This window comes from Prionailurus bengalensis, chromosome X (assembly GCF_016509475.1).
Source record: "Prionailurus bengalensis isolate Pbe53 chromosome X, Fcat_Pben_1.1_paternal_pri, whole genome shotgun sequence".
Classification (NCBI taxonomy): Eukaryota; Metazoa; Chordata; class Mammalia; order Carnivora; family Felidae; genus Prionailurus; species Prionailurus bengalensis.
The window spans coordinates 15,580,600-15,602,616 of NC_057361.1; the positions used below are offsets into that span (position 1 = coordinate 15,580,600).

Below are 22,017 nucleotides of genomic sequence, written 5' to 3' on the forward strand. Positions count from 1 at the left end.
AGTTGTAAGCGTTCTTTATATATGGTAGATGCAAATCTCTTATCAGATACATGACGTACAAAAATTTTCTTCCATTTTGTGGGTTGTCTTTTCACTGTCTTGCTGCTATTCTTTGAAACATAAAATGTTGATGGGACCAAAATTATCTACTTTTTCTTTTGTTGCATGTAGCTTCACGTGATGGAAGGGGTGAGCTGGCTCTCTGGGGCTGCTCTTATAAGACACTGATCTCGTTCATGAGAGTTCTGTCTTCATGAACAAACTGTCTCCCGATGGCCTCACCTCCTAACACCATCATCTTGGGTGTTAGGCTTTCAACGTATGAATATTGGGGGCACACAAACATTCAGGCAAGAACACTGGTCATCCTCTTCAGTCCCCTTAGGTATGGATCAATTCTTCAGCATTTGTCTTTTATGACACTGACATCTTAAAAGAATACAGACCTTTTTCTCTTTTTAATAGAATGCTTCTTAGATTCCAGTTTTACACTCCCAGCCAGAATTCCATATAAATGTTGTGTCCTTCTCAGGGTATCACACCCATCTGATGTCTATCTGCCCCTCATTTGTAATGTTAATTCTGATCCCCTAGTTGAGGTGTTACCAAATTCTATTTGGTTACTAATAGTCTAAAATTTGACATTTGTCTTTACCTCTGTTCTAACTGTATAACCCCAAACCTTTTCTGTCAATAATGTGATATTTCACCTGGTGTCCATTCTTCTTGCTGTTTCCAATCAATTCATTCAACCTATAATTGTATTGTGCTGGTCTTCAACTTGTTTTCTTAACTCTGACTTCGCCCTTTTTAGCCCCATCTGCTGTTTTAGCATTTCATCTTGGTTTTTTATCTTATTTTTACTTTCTCATTCTCGATGTTGGCAGCTGACTGGACGTTTTTGTTTTCCCTGACATGTGTGAGTGAAATCTTGACCCCATTCTAACCTACCTAAAACTCATTTGTCTTCCTCTAAGAGCTCCAATTTGAGTCCTAAATGAAGTGTTTTATATACTTTTCTCTACACTGATGATATGGCCAGAGGGGCAGAGATAGAGTTCAACTGGGGTTGTGTGCCCCCTTTGTTGGTGGACACGAGCTCTCTTTAAAGAATATCTTCTGTGTTCTGCACTAGGAATTCAGACCTCATACTTGGAGACAAATCCTATTCTTAATATGTTAGGCTTGGAATTATGCCCTCAATTCCGTATGAATCCCTAGTAAATGGCATACACTGAGGATGTTTTCTTCTGTCCCTGATGAAATACTCAGTTCTTTTCCTTGATTTTTTCCCTAGGGTTTCTGATTCTCCTCATCAATTCACTTCTCTCTAAATTGAGAGTGAGTGGTGAGAATATGGGTTTTTGTCAACTGGCTTTTTTTTCTCCCCCCGGTACCATATCAGGTGATGGTCAGTGGAACATGGGGGTGAGGTTAAGAGCAGTAGTGTGGTGGTAAATGTTTAAAGACTGGCTCTCAAAAATAAAAATCCCTAATGTAGAGTGTATGCCAGTTTCCACAGCATAAGTATTCCCCCCGTAGCCAATTTCAAGCCACCAATGTGACATGACTAAGTGTGGAATTGGAACACACATCGCTATATAGCGTAGCACATTGTTAAACAGTATTTCCACCTTGCGGATACATAGATAACCTCAAAAGCATAAATAAGAGTAAAATGAAGTGAAATAATTAGAAAGCGGTGTTTTTGAGCATTTACTATCTTTGTTTTAAGTAAAATTTGTTTAATCGTAAGTGTAATTTTTAAGAACTGCTCTATTTAATCCCTGGCTTGAAAAATCCCTGAAAACTGGACTATCAGCAGGCTCTCCTGAGCCAGTGGGAACCTGCTCCAGCACACCAGTGAGCCAGAATAAGCGCCCGAATTATCCAGTCCTTCCTCCGGCCACCGTTTCTTATTTTCTCAAGGTCATGCCACTTTTCTTCCATGGTGGCTATTGGTCACTTTTTGCTATTTTTAAAAATCCCTTTTTGCTCATATTAAAGAAAGAGATTCTGTGATTGGCTTCATCCTGTCCCCTTTACCTCAAGATCTTACTCTTTCTCGCGTGCTCTGCAAGTTTCTCTGGGTCATTTGAGGTTTTATGTACTATTCCGAACCAAAAAGATAGTATCCCCTGAGACGGTAATCACGAGTCTTCCTCTAAGTCTAAGTGCCACGAGCTGGAGTTGGGGGAATAGTAAGTGAGCTCAGTCTTCGGGCAAGTTAACCAAGGATCAGTTGCAGAACTATGCAATTTCAAACAGACAATATTCGAGGATAATAATGGATATAATTCACCTTGAAGAAAGGAAGAATGATGTTCCAACACATGGAAAGTAGTCGGCCTCTTACATATTTCTTTGAAAGGATCAGTTTTGGTGAGAGGTGCCTCCATAGACCCAAGAGCATAAGTGAGTTCTCAAACACATACAATGTATTTCCTGTGTGTGTGAGTGTGTGTATGTGCATAATTTTTTAAACTCTTTTTTGAGAAAATAAGGGTGTTTCCAAAGTATTCCTTATTAAACGATTCCTTGCTGAAACAAATCATAGATTGTAGTCAATATTTCCAATAATACAGTTGTTCTCAGCTCTGGCTGGACATTAAAATCACCTGGGGAGCTTTTAAAAAACACCAGTGCCAGAACCCTACTCCAAAAATTTCTAATTCAATTAGTCTAGGGTGGGGCCATGCCATTAATATTTTTGAAAAGCTCCCCAGGTGATTCCCCTAGGCAGCCAGAGTTGAGAATCCTTGTCATAATGTAACATTTAGGATTTTATTAATAGTCCAGGAAATCTACTAAAGTAAATACACTAACCCCCTAAGATGCATGACAATGAATAGGAAAATTTGTAAAGTTCTTGAAGATGTTTAAAGAAAAACAAGATAATAATTATATGTTGTTAAAGTCTTTTTTTGGCTGGGACTCCAAATGTTTTATACTTTTAAAAAAGCAACTGTGCAGTGCCTAATGGAGCAAAAGCTAATTAAGTGTAACAATGCCTTGAAGCTGAAGACTAAAAAAACAGTATGTTTTCAGTTTTTCTTTAGGAAGTTCAGGATTGTCTGTGATCAGGATATCCACACGTCCAGTGCCCGCCACAATAAAATCCCGCTGATGGGTTCCAGTCAACATGGGAGCCAAAATGTAGCCTTTCTGAGAAACCTATTTTTCAGGAGCACAAATTAAAATCATAAATAAGATTGTAAGGGGAGATCTCTAAAATGTTTAAGCAAATAAAGTTCCCCCAAGGGACTGATTTCAGGGGAATTCATTAGGCTTATTAGATGACATAATTATCTAATCACTGAAACAGGGTCCCTGGAGATCCCTTCTACTTTTTAGCTTAGATTTAATCATTGCATTTAAGATAATGCAGATCTTGGCACAGCGGAGTGGTCGCCAGAGATGCCCGACCGTCTGTTCTGAGGGGCGGCTAGCAGCGCGGTGGAGCGAGCCAGGGACGGCTTACACCTGAGACGGACTGCGGAACCGCACGTGCCCAAGGTGCAAGTCCAAGTCAAATGTCGAAGGAGAGCCTCCCTGGGCAACCAAGAGTGTCAGCTGTACCCAAGGCGGTCTCGGCAGCAGCAAGTACCTGTGGTGGATTTCCAGGCCGAACTGGGACGGCGATTCTTCGCTGGGACACCAAGCAGTGGTGAAAGCAGCACTGGAACATCCAGCTTAGCCGATTGCCAGGGGAAGAAGCAGCCTCCGTCTACTGTTTGAAGCTTCTGCCCCCAAGCTTGCACTGTGTGTAGGAGAGCCGCCGTCACACCTTTATCTGTAGCCTTCCCCCAGGTCTTAAGGATCCTGAAACCTTACCGTGGACGGTGGATTGGGTGCAACAGCAGCCGTGACTGTGGGAAAGAGCAGCAAGATGCCACGGCACACGGACTATATAGACCCACACGTATCCTGCAAGATGACCGAACATTCATTGGCACCTCTAAGGCTTTTGACAAACGTAGGAACGTGATCCTCCGGAATTATGATGAATCCAGCAAGATCAGGCCAAAGAATGCGAAGCGGCCAGAGCGTGAAGAAAAGCGGGTTGGGGGTCTGGTGTTGCTACGTAGGGAGAACTTGGGTTTCCATGCCTGTCAAGGACCACCCCCCAGAGACCCTGGCATTGCTCGGGGTACCACTTGCTGGAGCGGCAGGAGGTCCTGGGGTCGGCAGGGCAGCGGGCAGAGGAGTGCCAGCCGGTGTTCCAATCCCCCCGGCTCCTGCTGGATCTGCAGGCCCCGTGCGAGGGGTTGGGGGACCATCCCAACAGGAAATGGCTCTACAGGGAAGAGGTACTGTAGCAGCTGCTGCAGTTGCTGCTATTGCCAGCATTGCTGCAGCCCCCACCCGGTGCCCACCGGGACGGGGGACCCCACCCACTCCCGTGGGCGGAGCTACACCACCTCCAGGCATCAGGGCTCCTCCACGTGGTATGAGACCACCCATGGGCCCACCAATTGGGCTTCCCCCTGCCGGAGGGACGCCAATAGGCATTCCCCCTCCAGGAATGAGACCCCCTCCGCCAGGTATTAGAGGTCCCCCTCCCCCAGGAGTGTGTCCACCAGAACACAATACTGTCAGTCCTTCTCAAGTCACTCCTTTCTCTGCAATGTGTCCTGTGAAACTACATACAGTGTTTGTGAGCTTTTGTGCCCTCTTTGCTGCATTAATAATATTAGCGAATAAATGCACAGAGCAATTCAACAAAAAAATAAAATAAAATAATATACATCTTTTTTCTCTCTTGATCAGGACTTTTTTGGTTGTAAATAACAAATCCAACTGAACTAAAGTTAAGGAGAAAAGGAATCTATCGGTCAAATAGCCAAAAAGTCCAGAGACGAACTTCAGGCAAGGCTTGATTCAGGGGCTCAAACAATGTCATTGGAAATTGGATCTTACTCTTTCCATCTGTCTTCTGTTTTCCCTCTAAGTAGATTCCGTTCTCAGGTTACTATTTCCTCTTGGTAGCAAGATCATTGCCAGTGGCTCTAGGCTTTCATACACCTGTCCAGCAACCCCAAAGATCATCCCTCTGTCCCAAGAACTCCAACAGAAATTGTGGAATTCGGGCACCTGGTTGGCTCAGTCGGTGGAGCGAGAGACTCTTGCTCTCGGGGTTGTGAGTTCGAGCCCCACATGGGGTATCGAGATTACTTAAAAACAAAACTTAGAAACAAAACAAAATAAAATTGTGGAATTGAATCTTATTGGCTTAGATCAGCCTGACTTTGGTCACGTGCCTTTCCTTGAACTAATCTCCATATTCAATGGGACACATTACTCCGATCGCCCAGGCTTGTGTTACATGTGCATTCCTGGAACTGGGGTGGGGTCAACTGTACCTGAATTACATGCCTGAAGTCGGGGTAGAGGGTGGCTCCCCAAAGAGAGTCAGAGTGTTGTCGGAAGATTTGGGGATGACCACTGAGCAAAGAAAAACAGGTTCACTACAATTCAGAAAAACTATTTCAAATTAAACTTCCCCACCTCTCTTTCCTCCAATTTCTCATTTAGCTATAACCAACGAGGTTTTATGGTGTCTTAGAAATTATCTTCTTTTTTGCGGTGCCTGGGTGGCTCAGTCGGTTAAGCTTCCAACTCCTGACTTCGACTCAGGTCATGATCTCACGGTTTGTGAGTTCCAGCCCCACATCGGGCTCTGTGCTGACAGTGCGGAGTCTGCTTCAGATTCTCTCTCTTTCTGCCCCTGCCCTGCTCTTGCTCTCTCTCTTTCTCAAAATAAATAAATAAATTTTTAAGAATTGTCTTGTTTTCCAAAATTCAAACATATCATCTTATAGGCTTTTGGTATGGTGAATAAACATCTTCTGATAGGAGCTGGGTGCTTAAGTAATAAATGCTATAGGGGTTTTGCTATACCAAGCCATTACTAATCTTCAGTGTATTAATTTTTTTGCCTCAACCTGAGGCAAAACCTTTATTCGGTATGAGAAATGCAAGTTTTTAAAAAATAGAATATCATGGCTGAAGACACTGCTCTCCAAACACCTTTCACCACAGAGACAAAAAAAAAAAAAAAAAAAAAAAAAAAAAAAAAAAAACCTTATGTCCAAGTTATCTTTGAACCCAAAGCAGATGTCTCGAGATTCTGTTCAAATGTGAAAGAGGAACCCTCTGGAATGAATGGAGATATGAATATATACTCCCTCGGAAGCACCATCAGTTTCCGCTGTTCTGAGGTGGACTGTTAGAAGTGAGTTAGTGACCAGGATTGAAAAAGTTCATGGTTTGTATTTTGTTAATACTGGTCGTCATGGCAACCAACGGGTTCTACATAAAGCCTGAAGCCAGCGGACTTGTAATGGAATACATTCCTCTGAGTGAGTCAAAGCCTTGTTGAAAAGGAAGCAATCACGCTGCTGTGGAAATAAATTATGAACTGCTCAGGGTTGAAATAAGCAACTTTTTTGGAATCCCATTTCCCCCTCCTCCCACATACTTTTGATGATAAGTAACTTGGCAATGCTTCATTTCTGATGGGACTGCCTATCATATCTTTGAGAAGAGGCCTGGTAATATGTGGCTTGCCTACCTCACAAGGTTTCAGTGAGCATCAGATGAGAAAGTGTGTGTGAAAGTGCAATGGGCTACACTAATATGGCCAGTGCTGTGGATTAAGAGTTCTTAACATTCAGAAATGGAAGTTGCAGATATTATTTTAATCCACCCTGAGCCATTAGAGATTACTTCCTATGACACACATAACTAATATTTTGTTCAGTCTGAAAACCCAAGTGATGAAACTTCCGCTGTTCCCCTGGGGCATCCTACTCCACCACAGAGCCAGAAAGTTTATGCTAGTAGAATATAGTGTTTAATAGCTCGGATTTTGGAGTCAGGCAGACATGGATTCAAATCCCGGCTCTACTGCTTTGTAGTTAAGGAAACTTGGGCACATCACTTAAAGTCTTTGCATCTCAGAATCTCATCTACAAAAGGGGGTAATGGTACCTACTCTATAGAGCTGTGAGAAAGATTTCATACAATAATGTTAATAGAAGCACCTAACAATGTCTCGTGCAGAGTAAGGGGCAAATGAGTGTTAGGTGTTATTGTCATTAGTATTGTTCCGGTTGGGGCATGACCATCTTTGCTTTCTTGCTAATCCTTGTTGGAATTGTTTCTGCCACATTAAATTCTTTTTTCTTCTTGATTTACTCTGGTGCTTTCAAATACTAAGTCAATACTTTCTGCTATTTTGATCCCCACCTTTTGTGATCATCTCGTTGATTAGGATAAGCCACTGATTGGTTTACCTTCAAAAAGTGGATTCGATAACAAAGATTGTCAGCACTTTTAGTTACTTATTGTTCAGTGTTATTATTGGCTTTGCTGGAGTGTGTTGACCCCAACTCACCACCATATTTTCACGGGCCCTCTTGACTTGGAAATGAGAATGTTCTTAAAGTATTGGTGGAATAGCCTGCTTCTGGCACGCTGCACAGTAGGGAGCCAGCCACGACAGCCGCACACTCCCCCGTACCCTCACCTGGCAGGGAGCTGGCCTTGGATGATCCACAAAGTCAAGTTGCACAACTTTGGCCGGGAGCTTCATCCACTACGTATCCATCACTTGGACAACCTTGTTAAATTCCTGCAGCTTGGGCCTATCTGAGCTCTTCATCATTTTAGTATTGTCAGCCTAAGCAGACCAATTTCTGCTTCTAGGAACATTCCTTTGGAGAAGAGCAGAAATTTCAACAAACTCTCAAGTGCTCTTCAAACTCCTGGATCGGCGAGGCCCTTGAGCCCATTCTTGTAATAGACTCAGAAGAATGGTATTTGGAGCTGCAAGTTTGCATAGGGTCAGTTTTTCCAAGAAATGTAGTCCTTCTTTGGATAGTTAATTTGGAGGGGTTGGCATTTCCTTCTACCTGGCCTCATGTGTTTTCCCCATCTTCTTGGAGACTGACCTTAAAATAGTTTCTCTATCTTCATCCTTCCAGCACTTTTGTCTCTGCTCTTCCAGCATCTTCATTAATTTTAACACCAGGCTGATTTTTCTTTGCCACAAAAGGCTTTTAGCTTCTTTGATAGCTCTTTGATTCCTCCTGAGCCTGCTTCTCCAGCACAGGGTAAAGTTTAACAAAAGGGTTTTTGGATTGTTTTTGTTTTTTTTTTTAACCAGCAGGCCATGTCCCTCAGTGACAAACATTATTTAAGTAAGACACTCTTGGCCTCTTCTTTGACCAGCAAACCTCAATGGTTGGTAATTGTCAATGCCCAGAACAGATTTTTTCCTCCTTACTCGAAGATACCTTGAGGACCTCATGTTCAGGCCAGAACTATTTTGGGTGGAAGGGAGACAGGACATTTGATACCTTTGTGTCTGGTAAAGTCTTTCCCACAGAGCCCTGGATTCTCATCTCTTCTTTACAGTGGCTAATGGTTAAGATGCTAATTCCACTATCTTCGCCTTGGGTACTCTGAACCTCAGACCACTTCCTTTCGGGCTGAGCATCTCTTTAGTTAGAACCACAATCTGAAGGGGAAATGCTTTTGATTAGCGAGGCAATTAAAAATAAAATTCTGTGTCTTCTGAAACGATTTTCTTCCATCTGACCAATTAGCCTGGTTTCTATTTTGGAAAACATCGATTACACACCGAAAAAATGCAATAAACTTGCCATTTTCAAAACTCCACAAACTCCAAGCAAATGATATTTAATGAGTGATTTATAGTGATATCAGTACAGTAGGGGCACCTAACTTTAAAAACAGTGGCTTTTAAATTGCAAAGCTATGAAGATTATTGAACACCAACTTCCTTGCTAATAGAGCTGTAATTTTAAGGCAGAGAAGGTTCTCTCGGCCTCAGCACTCTGGACATTTGGGGCTAGATCATTCTCCCTTGTGGAAGCTGTCTTGTGCACTGTGGGATGTCGAGCAGCATCTCTGGTCTCTACCCATTAGATGCCAGTAGAATCCTCACTCCAGGGGTGATCGCCAGAACTGTCTCCAGACAAATTCCAAGTGTCCCCTGGGGGGCACAATTGCCCCTGGGTGAGAACCTCTGATGTAGAAGACATGGTGAAGGAGTTTTTCCCTTGTTTGCTTTTCTGGACTATGAAAGTGGGAGAGGCCAATGAAAAATAAGAACACAGTAGGTCTTAGAATGTACTATTTTCACCCTATTATCAAATCCTCAACTTTTCTCAACTGAGATTTTTTAGAAAAACAATTAAATTTCCAAACATAGCTCGGATATACAAACATTGGTCCCCGGCGTGTCTCACCTCTCTGCTAATGGGTCAACAAGAACAGGACTTTTCACGAGGTGTTCCAAGAGTTTGCAGGGCCCCTCTCTGGCCTACTTCACGGAGAGCCAGGGTAAAACTACTCATTAGCAAAGTGACTAATGCATAGGCCTATTAGTTGAAATAGTCAGCGAGGGGAAAAGGAGAGTAATGTTTCCTGTGTACCGTTTCCTCTTTTAAAGCAGAATATGCTGTAGACTAATGAGTGGCCACATCCAAGTTGCTCTTACAAATTGGTAAGTTTCGTCTTTGCCGTCCAGTACTTGCTTCCAGACTAGTCGGGATTTTCAAAGACCCTGATGTGAAAAGAAAATGGTGATATCCCAGGCATTCTCTGCTTTAATAACTGCTCCTCTCTTGGCCTCAGCCTCTCCTTTCCTTCCACCCCCCTCCTTCTTCCACCTTCCCTGCTTCCTGCTACTTTGAAGAGGGCCTGGGAAGAGTGGCCCCTGTAGGCAGGGAAGTGAATGTGAATTAGAATCACCTGGGGGCACCTGGGCGACTCAGCTGGTTGAGGATCCTTCCAGGTCCCCATCTCACAGTTCTTGAGTCGGGCTCTCTGCTGACAGCGCAGAGCCTGAAGCCTGCGTCAGATTCTGTGTCTCCCTCGCTGTCGGCCCCTCCCTGCCTCGCGCTCTGTCTCTTTCTCAAAAATAAATTTAAAAACACATTCAAAAAATTTAAAATCACTTGGAGAGCTTTTCACCCCGCACAGTTATGAAGGCCAGCCGACTATCCCATCCACTCCCTACCCCGCGCCCACCAACAGCGTACTGGCTGGAAACAAAAGCCACACACAATTAGGAGGCATTGAGGAGATTAAGGAAGGGATGCTTTGCAGAGATGCGGTCAGGGTTTAGGGAAATCCCTGGGAGGGTGCAGTACAGTAGAGTAACAGCAGGGAGCTGGTACCCCCCTCTGCTGGAAGGGCAAGGAAGAGCGCGGTAGCTGGAACTCAGACGGCAGCAGTGGGAGCAGTCATCTTGTGGGAGCTGTTTCCGGCGCCACACAAACCAGCAAGCCAGGCTGACCCGGCAAGGGGAGTAATATTTGACTTAATACCGGAGTCGCATGTGGAACCAGTTTCCGGGCAGAGGCAGTGGCAAGTGCAAAGGCCCAGAGGTGAGAATCGCCACTTTGTTCTTAAGAGGGTTTTTTGTAAGGAGACTTCGGGATCTGTCAGGATCTGCACTGTCTCACCTCTCATTGAACTTGAAACAGTATTTGGGGGCTATTTTGAAACACTGAACACTGTGTAGTTCTTTAGGAGGTGTCTCCTCGGACACCTCATCCTATCCCCTGAAGCCCCCAGTTTCTGTGGCTGGGAGACACGGAAGTTCACCCTAAAAACAGCTCTGAAGCGTAAACCGCTACTTCTCAAACTTCAGCAGGTTTGTGGTTCTGGTTCAGCAGGTCTGGGATGCAGCCTGAGAGTCTGCATTTCTATCAGATTGCCAGAAAGGCCAGTGCTGCCTGGCCATACTTTGGAGAGCGAGGACCTCAAGAACTCGGAACAGGGCAGTGTGGGAAACAGAAACCACCCACCAGAAGTTAGAAGACCTGGGTCCAATCTAAACTATGACCTTAACCAGTCACATGACCTCAGGCAAGCCACTTAGCCATTTCTTCATCTATAAAAATGGAGGTGTTAGGCAAGGCTCCTCCTGCTGTCCCTTACGTGTCTGCAGATGATGACTAGGCCTTTCAGACCAAATGCTGTGACATTTGCAGTCACTCTAAGTTTGGGAGTTCTGACATCAGCCCTACGGCCATTTTATTTCTTCTGTGCTATTGTGAGGACACAGAAAACAGTAATGTCTGAGCCCAGAGGTGGAATCCCTCAGACTCGGACAATAGAAGTTGGGAGAGGGAGTCATCACACACTTCAGTCAATGGAGGATTTTCTCTCAAAATTAGTAGAGGAGATACCTAGCAATCACTACTTTAAGCTGATTAGAATTGTCGTTAAATGGAAGTAGGCTAAATATCAACCAACAAGTGACTGGTGAAATTAAACATTCTAGGCAACCATTAAAAATGATTATGTTTGGACAATTTTACTGATATGGGAAGTTGACATGATGTATCATGGAGTGAAAAAAAATGAGAGGTTACGTTACAGCGTGTGTATAGCAAAGAGTACATGAGCTTAGGTATTCACCAAGAAATGTCTAATTTTCTTTAAATGGAAACAATCTAAACAACTAAATGCAATGCTGATCCTAAAGTAGATCCATATGAGAGGTGAAAAATGCTGTAAAAGACACTATTGGGTCAACTGACAAAATTGAAACTCAAATGGTAAATTCAATTAAAATATTGTATCAATATTAAATTTCCTGAAGTTGATAACTGTACTGTGATTACTTAAGAAGATCCTTTTTCTACAAATAATCCAGTGAAGAAATGGGCAAAAGGCATGGATAGACACTTCTCCAAAGAAGACATCCAGACGGCCAACCGACACATGAAAAACTGCTCAACATCACTCATCATCAGGGAAATACAAGTCAAAACCACAGTGAGATACCACCTTACACCTGTCAGAATGGCTAGCATGAACAACTCAGGCAACAACAGATGTTGGCAAGGATGCGGAGAAAGAGGATCTCTTTTGCATCGTTGGTGGGAATGCAAGCTGGTGCAGCCTCTCTGGAAAACAGCATGGAGGTTCCTCAAAAAACTAAAAATAGAACTACCCTACGACCCAGGAATTGCACTACTAGGCATTTATCCAAGGGATACAGGTGTGCTGTTTCGAAGGGACACATGCACCCCCATGTTTATAGCAGCACCATCCACAAGAGCCAAAGTATGGGAAGATCCCAAATGTCCATCGATGGATGAATGGATAAAGAAGATGTGGGATATATATACAACAGAGCATTACTCGGCGATCAAAAAGAATGAAATCTTGCCATTTGCAACTACGTGGATGGAACTGGAGGGTATTATGCTAAGGGAAATTAGTCCAAGAAAGACAAATATATGACTTCACTCATATGAGGACTTTAAGAGACAAAACAGATGAACGTAAGGGAAGGGAAACAAAAATAATATAAAAACAGGGAGGGGGACACAACAGAAGAGACTCATAAATATGGAGAACAAACAGGGCTGCTGGAGGGGTTGTGGGGGGGGATGGGCTAAATGGGGAAGGGGAACTAAGGAATCTACTCCTGAAATCGTTGTTGCACTATATGCTAACTAATTTGGATGTAAATTAAAGAAAATAAAAAACAAAACAAGTTAATAAAAATAATTTTTTAAATAAATCCAAATATTAAATATTCAAAAAAAAAAGAAGGTCCTTTTTCTTAGGAAATGTGCACTGAACTTTTTCCTAAGCATAAAATTATTTCCAAATAAAGAAAGTTTTCTTAAAAAGAATCTTTAGGAAGCTCACAGAACCTGGGGGTGGGGATAGGGTGTGGCGCAGAGAGTCAGGCTCAAACACAAGGCAGCCAGGAACATTCCCCGAGCCATCAATGGTCTGCTCCAGCCAAGAGTAGATTACTTCTGGGGGCACCTGGGTTGGTTAAGTGACTGACTTTAGCTTGAGTTGTGATCTCACAGTTTGTGAGTTCGAGCCCCACATTGGTCTCTGCCCTGGCAGCACGGAGCCTGCTGTGATTCTCTCTCTCTCTCTCTCTCTCTCTCTCTCTCTCTGCCCCTTCCCCACTTGCTCTCTCTCAAAAATAAATAAACATTTTTTTTTAAGTTTAAAGAGTGACTACTTCTCAAACAGACACTGCAGCTCTCACAGATGATAGTGGGGACCAGATGCCTGAAACTCATTCACTGCTGCCTCTAAAGAAAAGAGAGCTTCTTACTTCCCTCAGCAGAAAACAGTTCCTCATAGCACTTGTTCCCATGCATAACTGGCTTTCAAATCCATGTCTTCCCGAGGTGCATCTGATCAGTGGGAATTAGCTGCAGGGGTTTCTGGGAAAGCAAATTTATGATTTCAATCTTTAAAAAGTCAGCATCCGTGTACGAAGTGCTCCAAACGTAAGATGGGTGTTCAAAAGATGTCAGGTGGCCACAGATGGGACAAATGCTACCACCATCACACTCACAAAAAGTTACCCCTAATGATGACTTCTGTGGAGTCACCCCAGCTTGGGTCTGGGAAGCCTTCCTTGTGCACTTCTAGTCACTTCCTTGTGAAAGCAGCTGCTTAACGTTGGCCCTGATACAGCAGACATGACCTAGTTACTGTGCACTTCAAATATGTCAGACATGCAAACAGAACCCAATGAGACATCACTATATACCCACCAAAACGGCTAACGCGTAAAAGGAAGACTGACACACCAAGTGACAGTTAAGATGTGCAAAACTAGGACTCTCACTCATCGTCAGTGGGAGCGTAAACAGGTACAAGCACTTTGGAAAAGCTGAATATATGTACACTCTATTAATGAGCAATTCTGCTCCTGGTATCTAACCGACAACAATGAGCCCTTATGTCGATCAGAAGACGTGCACAAAAGTATTCATGGCATCATTATTCATAATAGCTCCAAACTAGAAACGACACAAGTGTCCATCAACAGGAAAATGAGTAAATCAATATCGCAATACGTACAATATGGAATACTACACAACAATCGAGAAAATAATGAACTAGCCTTACACACAGTATTATGGAGGAATTTCGCCAACAGTGCTGAAAAAGACACCAGATACAAAAAAGCACATCCTGTATGATTCCATTTACATGCAGCTCAAGAGCAAAGAAACAAATCTATGACAACATGTCAGAATAGCAGTTTCTGTTAGTGTGAAATTGAGGGGTACCAAGAAGGGGCATGAGGGGGCCTTTTAGGATAATGAAAATGTTCTGTATCCTGATCTGTGTGCAGGTGTCACAGGTGTTTACCCATACAATTCAAACTATGCCCTAAGATACACACTTTACTGTGTGAAACTTATACCTCAATTTTTGGGAGAAAGAATAAAGACTACAGAAATAGGATCACAGATTCTTAGAGCATTAAGGGAACTTTTCTAGAAGGAAGGAAGGAAGGAAGGAAGGAAGGAAGGAAAGAAAGAACTGTCATCAGAGGAATACGAAGTCTCCTAAAGTTCTGAAATGACTGGTGGCATGCTATGATCTCCGCCAGGTTTAGCTGTTGACAGCATTTTCCTGACTCCGCCTCACACTTTCCCATGTCTTCAGAAAGTAACTTTTTGCAATTAAGCACTAAGAAACTAGCTGAAAATGTGTGTATGGAGCAGTTCTACATAACTGCACAGTGCTTTGCCATTCACAGAGAATAGGGTACCTCATTTGACCCTTGCGACAACCCTGGGAAGTGGGCAGGGTGAATGTTCATTTTCATTACCATTGCATTTCAAAGAGGCTAAATGGTCATATGGAGTCACTGCTTCTGACTTTCAATCTAATGCTTTTCTAGTGGTGTTTGTAAGTGCTGATTTCTATACGACAACTAAATACAGCAAATAATTCTGGATTGGATCCTGGAAAGGAAAAAAATGCTATAAAGGACATTATTGAGAAAATTGGTGAAATTTGAACACAGACCACATGTAGAGGATAATATTGTATCCACCATTTCTAAATTTCTTGACTTTGATCATTATACTGTAGTTTCATAAAAGTGTCCTGGTTCACAAGAAATGCATGCAGGAAGTATGCAGAGTGAAAGGTCACCATGCCCATAACTGACTCTCAAATAGTTCTTTAAAAATTAGAGAGAAAGAGGGGGCGCCTGGGTGGCTCAGTCGGTTAAGCGGCTGACTTCAGCTCAGGTCACGATCTCGCGGTCTGTGAGTTCGAGCCCCGCGTCGGGCTCTGGGCTGATGGCTCAGAGCCTGGAGCCTGCTTCCGATTCTGTGTCTCCTTCTCTCTCTGCCCCTCCCCCGTTCATGCTCTGTCTCTCTCTGTCTCAAAAATAAATACATGTTAAAAAAATTTTTTAAAAATTAGAGAGAAAGAGAGGGGAAGCAAATGTGGCAAAATGTCAATAACATGTGAATCTCGGTGAGTGGCGTTCAAGTATTTGTTGTATTGTTCTTGCAACTTCCATGGAGGGATTAAATTTTTCTCAAAAAAATCTAAAACATTCAAGAAAAAACTACTTTCGGATAAAATCAAGTTATGCCTTCTGTTGTGCATATCACATGAAACCATAGTCATCTTGGGCACTGTAGAAGAAAAATGACAGCACTATAATTTCTAACAGATTTATTAATTGCTTCATTTCATCATCACACAGGCAAAACATCCTTTCTCTTATTTAGTTAACATAATCTATGAACTTAATAGAAAGACTTGCTCTGCAGGGAACAGTTGTAGCTTTTATAGAATACTTTAGAATGTTCTTTTTAAATGTTTATTTCTTTATTTTGAGGGGAGGGGGGGCAGAGAGAGAAGGAGAGAGAGAACTCCAAGCAGACTCCGTGCTATTAACGTGAAACCTGACACGAGGTTCAATCCCATGCCCGCGAGATCACAACCTGAGCTGATATCAAGAGTCGGATGCTCAGCTGACTGAGCTACCCAGGCACCCCTAGACTACCTTAGAATGTTCTATTATGAAGCCCTGAGAGAGGGAAAGAATCTGCAGCCTCATGGTCCCTGCTGCTTTGGTGATGCCTCATGAAGATGGCAAGACTTTGCAAGGCAGAGACTTGTGGCACACTCAGGGATACTGGGTCCCAGGGGCAGGGGCTCCAGCTTTGCCTGAGTCCTATCACCCAAGTGTATCTTGGAAGCAGCAGAACTGCTGGACTGAAAAAGGAACCAGGACCCTGTCCATTATGAGGAAAATGGGCGATGACGTAAACAACTGCAGAGCGCTGGCCTAGAAAAGACTCAATAATTGAGTTCAAATTTCCCTCCACCTCATGGGTGTCCCAAATGGAACTTAAGTTAAAATAAATAATAAGATAATGTTTCTGTATTTGAATGTTTGGACTGAGATTCGTTCCTATTACGTTAAGTAACATGTATTGAAATGTATGATATGCTGGCCATGTTATAATGGTTGTTTTATTTCGTTCTCACAACAACTCTGTGACTTAGGTAAAATAGTCCCCATTTTACAAATGGGGAAACCAAAGCTTAGAGGGGTTTTTAACTACTTGCCTGAAGTCACGCGGCAGGTAACTGGTGGAGATAGGTGAACTCGGACAGGCTGACTCCAGAGTCTCGGTGCTTAGCCCCTCCACCATGCTTACAGGTGGCTACCCACCTATCCGTAAGGCCAGTCCTCCCCCTAGCAATACCCGCTACAGACTAGGGCCTGTGATCTATTAAGGGAAGATGCTACTCTGCGGTGTAACAGAAATGTAAGAAATCTATCCCAGCTCATCAACAGAACACAAGAAAATCATTAATTCCATCCCTTTCAATAGGCAGCCAAATTTTCCACACTGCGGATGACTAAAAGATGGAGCTGATTGTGCCCAGCCCAGGAGGGTGTGACAGTACTGGTACTGCCAAACGTCCTGGCTGGTGATGCCCTCCTCCCCTGCAAAGAGTGGGGTTCTTCCAAACGACATTGGTGTTCTCCACTCCCCCCGTGGACGTGTAGCTTAGGTAGGTAAACCTGCCCAAGTCGCACACTGTGCCTCACCCAGGGCCTGAAGAAAGCTGGTCCCACACTAAAGGCAATTTGTGAAACATAATTACTTGCAGATTCCTTCTGGAGCCGCTTAAGCTCCTTGAGGTCTCAGATGTGTGGCCAGGCTAGAACTCTTCTTGGCAGCTAAGGATCCTTCTGCCTCCAGCTGGAGAGGAGGTCCAAATGACAGAAACCAAGGGCATCACTCAGATGGAGTTTGGCCTTCCCAAGACTTGGTGGGGCAGGCTCAGATGCATGAATGGGGCTTTGGGGAGCCTACCCTTTCAGCAGATCCAAACCACACAGATCACAGAGATCTGCGGAAAATAATGTCTTTTTCATGAGCGGACTGAGCATTAGTGATAGTCTCCATTTGGCTTGATGGCACTCTGAGTGGGGAAATGAAAGTCTTATCTCTCAGTAAAAGGGGTAGCATGGTCAACGAAACTCATGCCCAGTAACCTACTGGAAAGGCTTGCCCCAGATAACATTTGTTTTCTGTTGAGAGGAGCACAGCAGGCTTTGATTCTGCTACTTGTAGTGCTTGCAATTATATTTATTATCTATTATGGGTCAAATCACAAAACTATAATGGATACAGCTACATATAAATTTGATTACCCCCCAAACCCTGAGACATAGCTGTCATGTATCTCATTTTACAAATAAGTAACCAAGTTAATATAAGCCTGACATGATTTTAATTTTAATCCAGTTCAAATCAAAGTTAGAAGCAGAGGACATTCGACAACATGGACAAATCTCATAGACATCGAACAAAAGGAAAGAAGGCAGATAGGAAAGAGTGCATACTATATGATTCTATTGGTATGACATACAAGAACAGGAAAAACTAATCTATGGCGACAGAAATCAGAAGAGTGGTTACTTCTGGGAGGGTGGTATTGACTGGAAAGGGGCATGAGGGAGCCCCTAGGGATGCTGGAAACTTTCTAGATCTTGATTTCAGTGGTAGTTCCACAGGTGTATTCAAATGTACAAAATCATTGAGCTGTGCTTTTAAGATTTGTGCACTTTATTAAGTTGTCTCAAAAAAGAGGTCACAATTAACTTATGAGAAAAGAGCCAAGAATGCACAAGGGGGAAGGATAGTCTCTTCAATAAAGAGTACTGGGGAAAACGGATAACCACATGCAAAAGAAAGACAATTCCCATTTCACATATATGCAAAAATGTACTTGAAATGAGTTACAAACTTGGATTCCCCAGCTTCTTGGATTTTTTTTTTTTTGCCTCTTGGATTTTTTAAAATTCCCATTTTATATTTAAAATGGATATGTGCATTGAAAAAGATCCATTTCAGTGTGATAAAATTAGACCTTAGCAAGAAAAGCATGTCCCCCCCAAAATAAATTTCTCTTCTGGAAGTTTCAAAACACACTTTTCATTAATTTTGGGGGTATCCTACTCTGCTCCTGCTCCCACCTGTGACTCCTGCCCTGCAGCTACTGAGGGCTATTCTTTGAACACTCCATGCCTTGTCTATCTTCAGTATGTCTTTGCCTATGCTGGTCCTTCTTCCTGGAACAGTCTTATCCCTTCTCCCTACATGATGGATATCTATGGCTTCTTTAATACCTAGCACAATTATCACTTCCTCAGCAAGCCTTCCCCCTAAATGCCTCAGGTGAAATTTACTCCCTCAACTGTTGTACCCTCGTAACTCTGCATAATTATTTACTTATACTTGTTTCTCCACCTAACTGTGAGCAGTTTGTCAAAGACAGAGCCTGTGTCATGTTCACTGTCCTGTCCCTAGTGTCTACCATATTGTAAGTGATCAATAAATGTTTGTTGAATGAATAAAATAATTTCTTGGTCTGCAACGTGGATTAAGAACACATAACCCTAAGTATGCTCACTGTGGAGAAGCAGTTATGAACTCTATACATCTGGGGCTGCCAGAGCCATCTGGAGAAGCACCATCAGATTCTCAAGGTCCAAAAACTCCTGTCCACTCCATCCTGCCCTGTGATCGTAGGTCATGGAAGGAGGCTTTCATATTTCTTGGAATGGAGCTTCCATAAACCAAATCAACCTTTTATTTTTCTAATATTCTATCTCTCAATGCCTACTTTGTATAAGTTGCAATACCATATTTCGTCAAAAACTACTATTCTTACAGGTGGCAGATAGGAATAAAGGAGACATGCTGGAAGGAGAGAATCCCATCCTCCCACACAGAACCCTTTCCCCATACCTGACAGCCTCAGAGATTAACAGACTCTCACCTAAAGGTCATTGCCGGTTGTTTGTTTGTTTGTTTGTTTGTTTTTTAATTAAGAGCTACTGATGTTTCACAACTGCAGTTTCTCTGAAGATTAGCAAATGATCTCCCGTGTCTGCCTTTCCGTTGTTCATTCCAATTCCCTGTGGCCCAGAGAGCAGAGGGCGGGAAGGTGTTCTGATAGGTGATTTCAATGCCAGACCCCTCTGGAGTCAGGAGCCACATTCAACAGATCAACCTAGACGGAGTTTTTTAAAGGTCACGAAGATGAAAAAGGGTAGAGAAAACATGACCTTCAAGAAAGGAAGAAGAGAACCAAACAGGAGTCTTTGCATAACATCATTCCAAATAACTGTGTAAAAGCCTCTGAAGTAAACAGGTGCTGAGTCGGATGTCTGAGTCTTAAGTATACTAAATCATTGTATCAGTCAAGGTTCCAGTGGGACACAAATGGAACACACACACTGGGTAAGTGAAGACAAGTTTAATAAGGGATTGGGCAAACACCACAGAATGGCCCAGGAAGGAATTCCACAGGTGATACTTACACTGACCCTATTTGGCTCCCATCTCTTGCTTGTGTTGCCCAGTGGTTGGACCCAGTAGGAAGCCAGAGAGCAGGGGGCCCTGTGGACACAACTCATGCAGGTCAGCCTCCTGGGTTACAGGATGGAGAAGGGTGGAGAAGGTGGAGAGTGAGCTTTGGAGAGTGGAAACAGAAGATGTTCGGCACCCAAACGATTCAGACCACTCTCAGCACCCCCCTTTGCTGAACACCCATTGACTTAGACTCTCCCTTCTTCATTTCCTTCCACACAAAGCACCTGCACATTTCCCATATATTTTATGGCCCTTTATTTGTGTTTGATGTCCATACAGTCTCTAAATGTCTGTGCCTTGACCATCTGATGACGTCTCCCTAAACTCAGCTGTTTAGTTAACCATAGGTCAATGTGACCTCAACGAGTAAGTGACATCGGAGCCAAGAAATGAATGATAAGAAGGAGGTAACCATGCAAAGATCTAGGGGAGACCATTCTCTGCAGAAGGAAACAGCAAGTTCAAAGCTCTGAGACAGAATGGCGTTTGGAGAGCTTGAGGGACAGGCAATGCATCCCAATGGCCAGAAGCGAATGCTTCGTTCCTTGTCAATTATTGTAATGATCAGACTCCCACGCATAACACAGGGAGTCCTTCGTCTTAGGTGAGGAAAGGAAGCCTCGCTTTGACAATCTTGGACCTGTTTCCTCATTCGTGAAGTGGGAAGCTTGACTGAGATTGTGCCTGAGCTCGCCTCCTACTCTAAAAAGATATGACTCTTTCATCCTATAAGGAAAAAAGACGCAAAGTGCCATCCGTTTGTTTGAAAAAGACTGCGTGGGCATCGACTGTGTCTTTACTATGGGGCCAGCGTAGCTGACGCCATCAGTGCCCCAACGGCGATACCCTCGGCACTCACCTGCAAGCACCCGCCGCCCTCCACCCAGAAGCTTCCACCTAGCCTGCATGCAAGGAAGGCCAGAGTGGCAAGGATCGCTCCCGGAGCAGCCCTTGGCTGTGATGAATGGGAGGGAGAGTGTCAATACCCTGGCTTCTTCCCCTTCAGGTGGAACAGCTCTGAGGTGCGCTCAGTATGTTCTCCTACAGCTTCTCGGGGGTGTGAAGCCGCAATTGCCCACAGAGGTAGGCTGCTCTTTAACACATGCCTAGCACTGGCCTCTTTCCCTTCCGTCTTCTATCCTCACTCCTTGACTGGTGCTTTTCCCAAGTTAACAACTCGTGCTCGAATCTTATTCTTAGATCTGCTTCTGAGGGAGCCCCACCTAAGCGAGCTAGTTATAATGAGGGATACCAAGGAGCAATAAAATACATCTCCACCCTCTAGTTACTAGTTTTTAAAAGTAGACATTAAAGGGGAGCCTGGTTGGCGCAGTAGGTTAAGCACCCAACTCTTGGTTTCAGCTCAGGTCATGATCCCATGGCTCATGGGATCAAGCCCTGCATCAGGCTCCAAGCTGACAGTGCAGAGCCTGCTTGGGAGTCTCTCTCTCTCTCCATCTCTCCCTGCCCCTCCCCTGCTCACACACACACACACACACACACACACAAACACACACACTCTCTCTCTCTTTCTTTAAAATAAATAAACTTTAAAAATAAATAAATAAAAGTAGACATTAAAGCCTTGAAATATAACTTTTGACCCAGCAGTTCAACGTCTAAGAATACATCTTTCAAAAGTAATATTTGTGCACAAAACTTAGATACCAAAATGTTCATTTCTCATCAAAGCATTGAGAATAAGAGATACAAGTAGCAAATGTCAATGTAAATGTTCAACGGTGGGGAAATAAATACTGGTACGCCCATGCAACAGAACACTATGCAGTCATTAAAACCCATGTTGTAGAATAATACTTAATGACACGGGCACAGTTCGTAGGCACAATTAAATAAACAAGGGTTACACAACAATATCTTTGGTACCTATCGTTTTCACTAACAATAATATATATGTGCGTAGAAGAAAAATACTAGAAAGCTAACACACCGAAGGATTAACACTCGCCAGCTCTGGGTCTGTCTATATTTTCCAATATTTCTAGAAATAACATGTATTTTTTACCTTTAAGGTGATGCATTATTAGTTTACATAGTCTAGGATAGCATTTCTCAATCTCAGCGTGACTGATATTTTGGAATGGATCATTCTTTGTGGCGGGGCCATCCTGTGCCCTGTGGGATGTTTAACAGCAGCACCGGTACCTGTCTTCTAGATGCCAGCGACGCTTTCCCCTTCAAACTGTGACAATCAGAAATATCTCTAGACACTGCCAAGTGTCCCCTGGGAGCATAATCACACCCAGTTGAGAAC

At 43.3% G+C, this 22,017-nt stretch overlaps 1 protein-coding gene across 1 annotated transcript; it reads left to right on the plus strand.

The window, feature by feature from the left end:
- Positions 1-3,768: 3,768 nt before the first annotated feature.
- Positions 3,769-19,915, plus strand: LOC122477751 (small nuclear ribonucleoprotein-associated protein N-like; the record flags this gene model as incomplete). Its single annotated transcript, XM_043571084.1, is given in 5 exon segments — positions 3,769-4,149; positions 4,151-4,574; positions 11,422-11,426; positions 15,879-16,109; positions 19,733-19,915. Coding segments are annotated over 5 exon segments (1,224 nt in total), but the record flags the coding sequence as incomplete, so codon positions are not given.
- Positions 19,916-22,017: the final 2,102 nt, after the last annotated feature.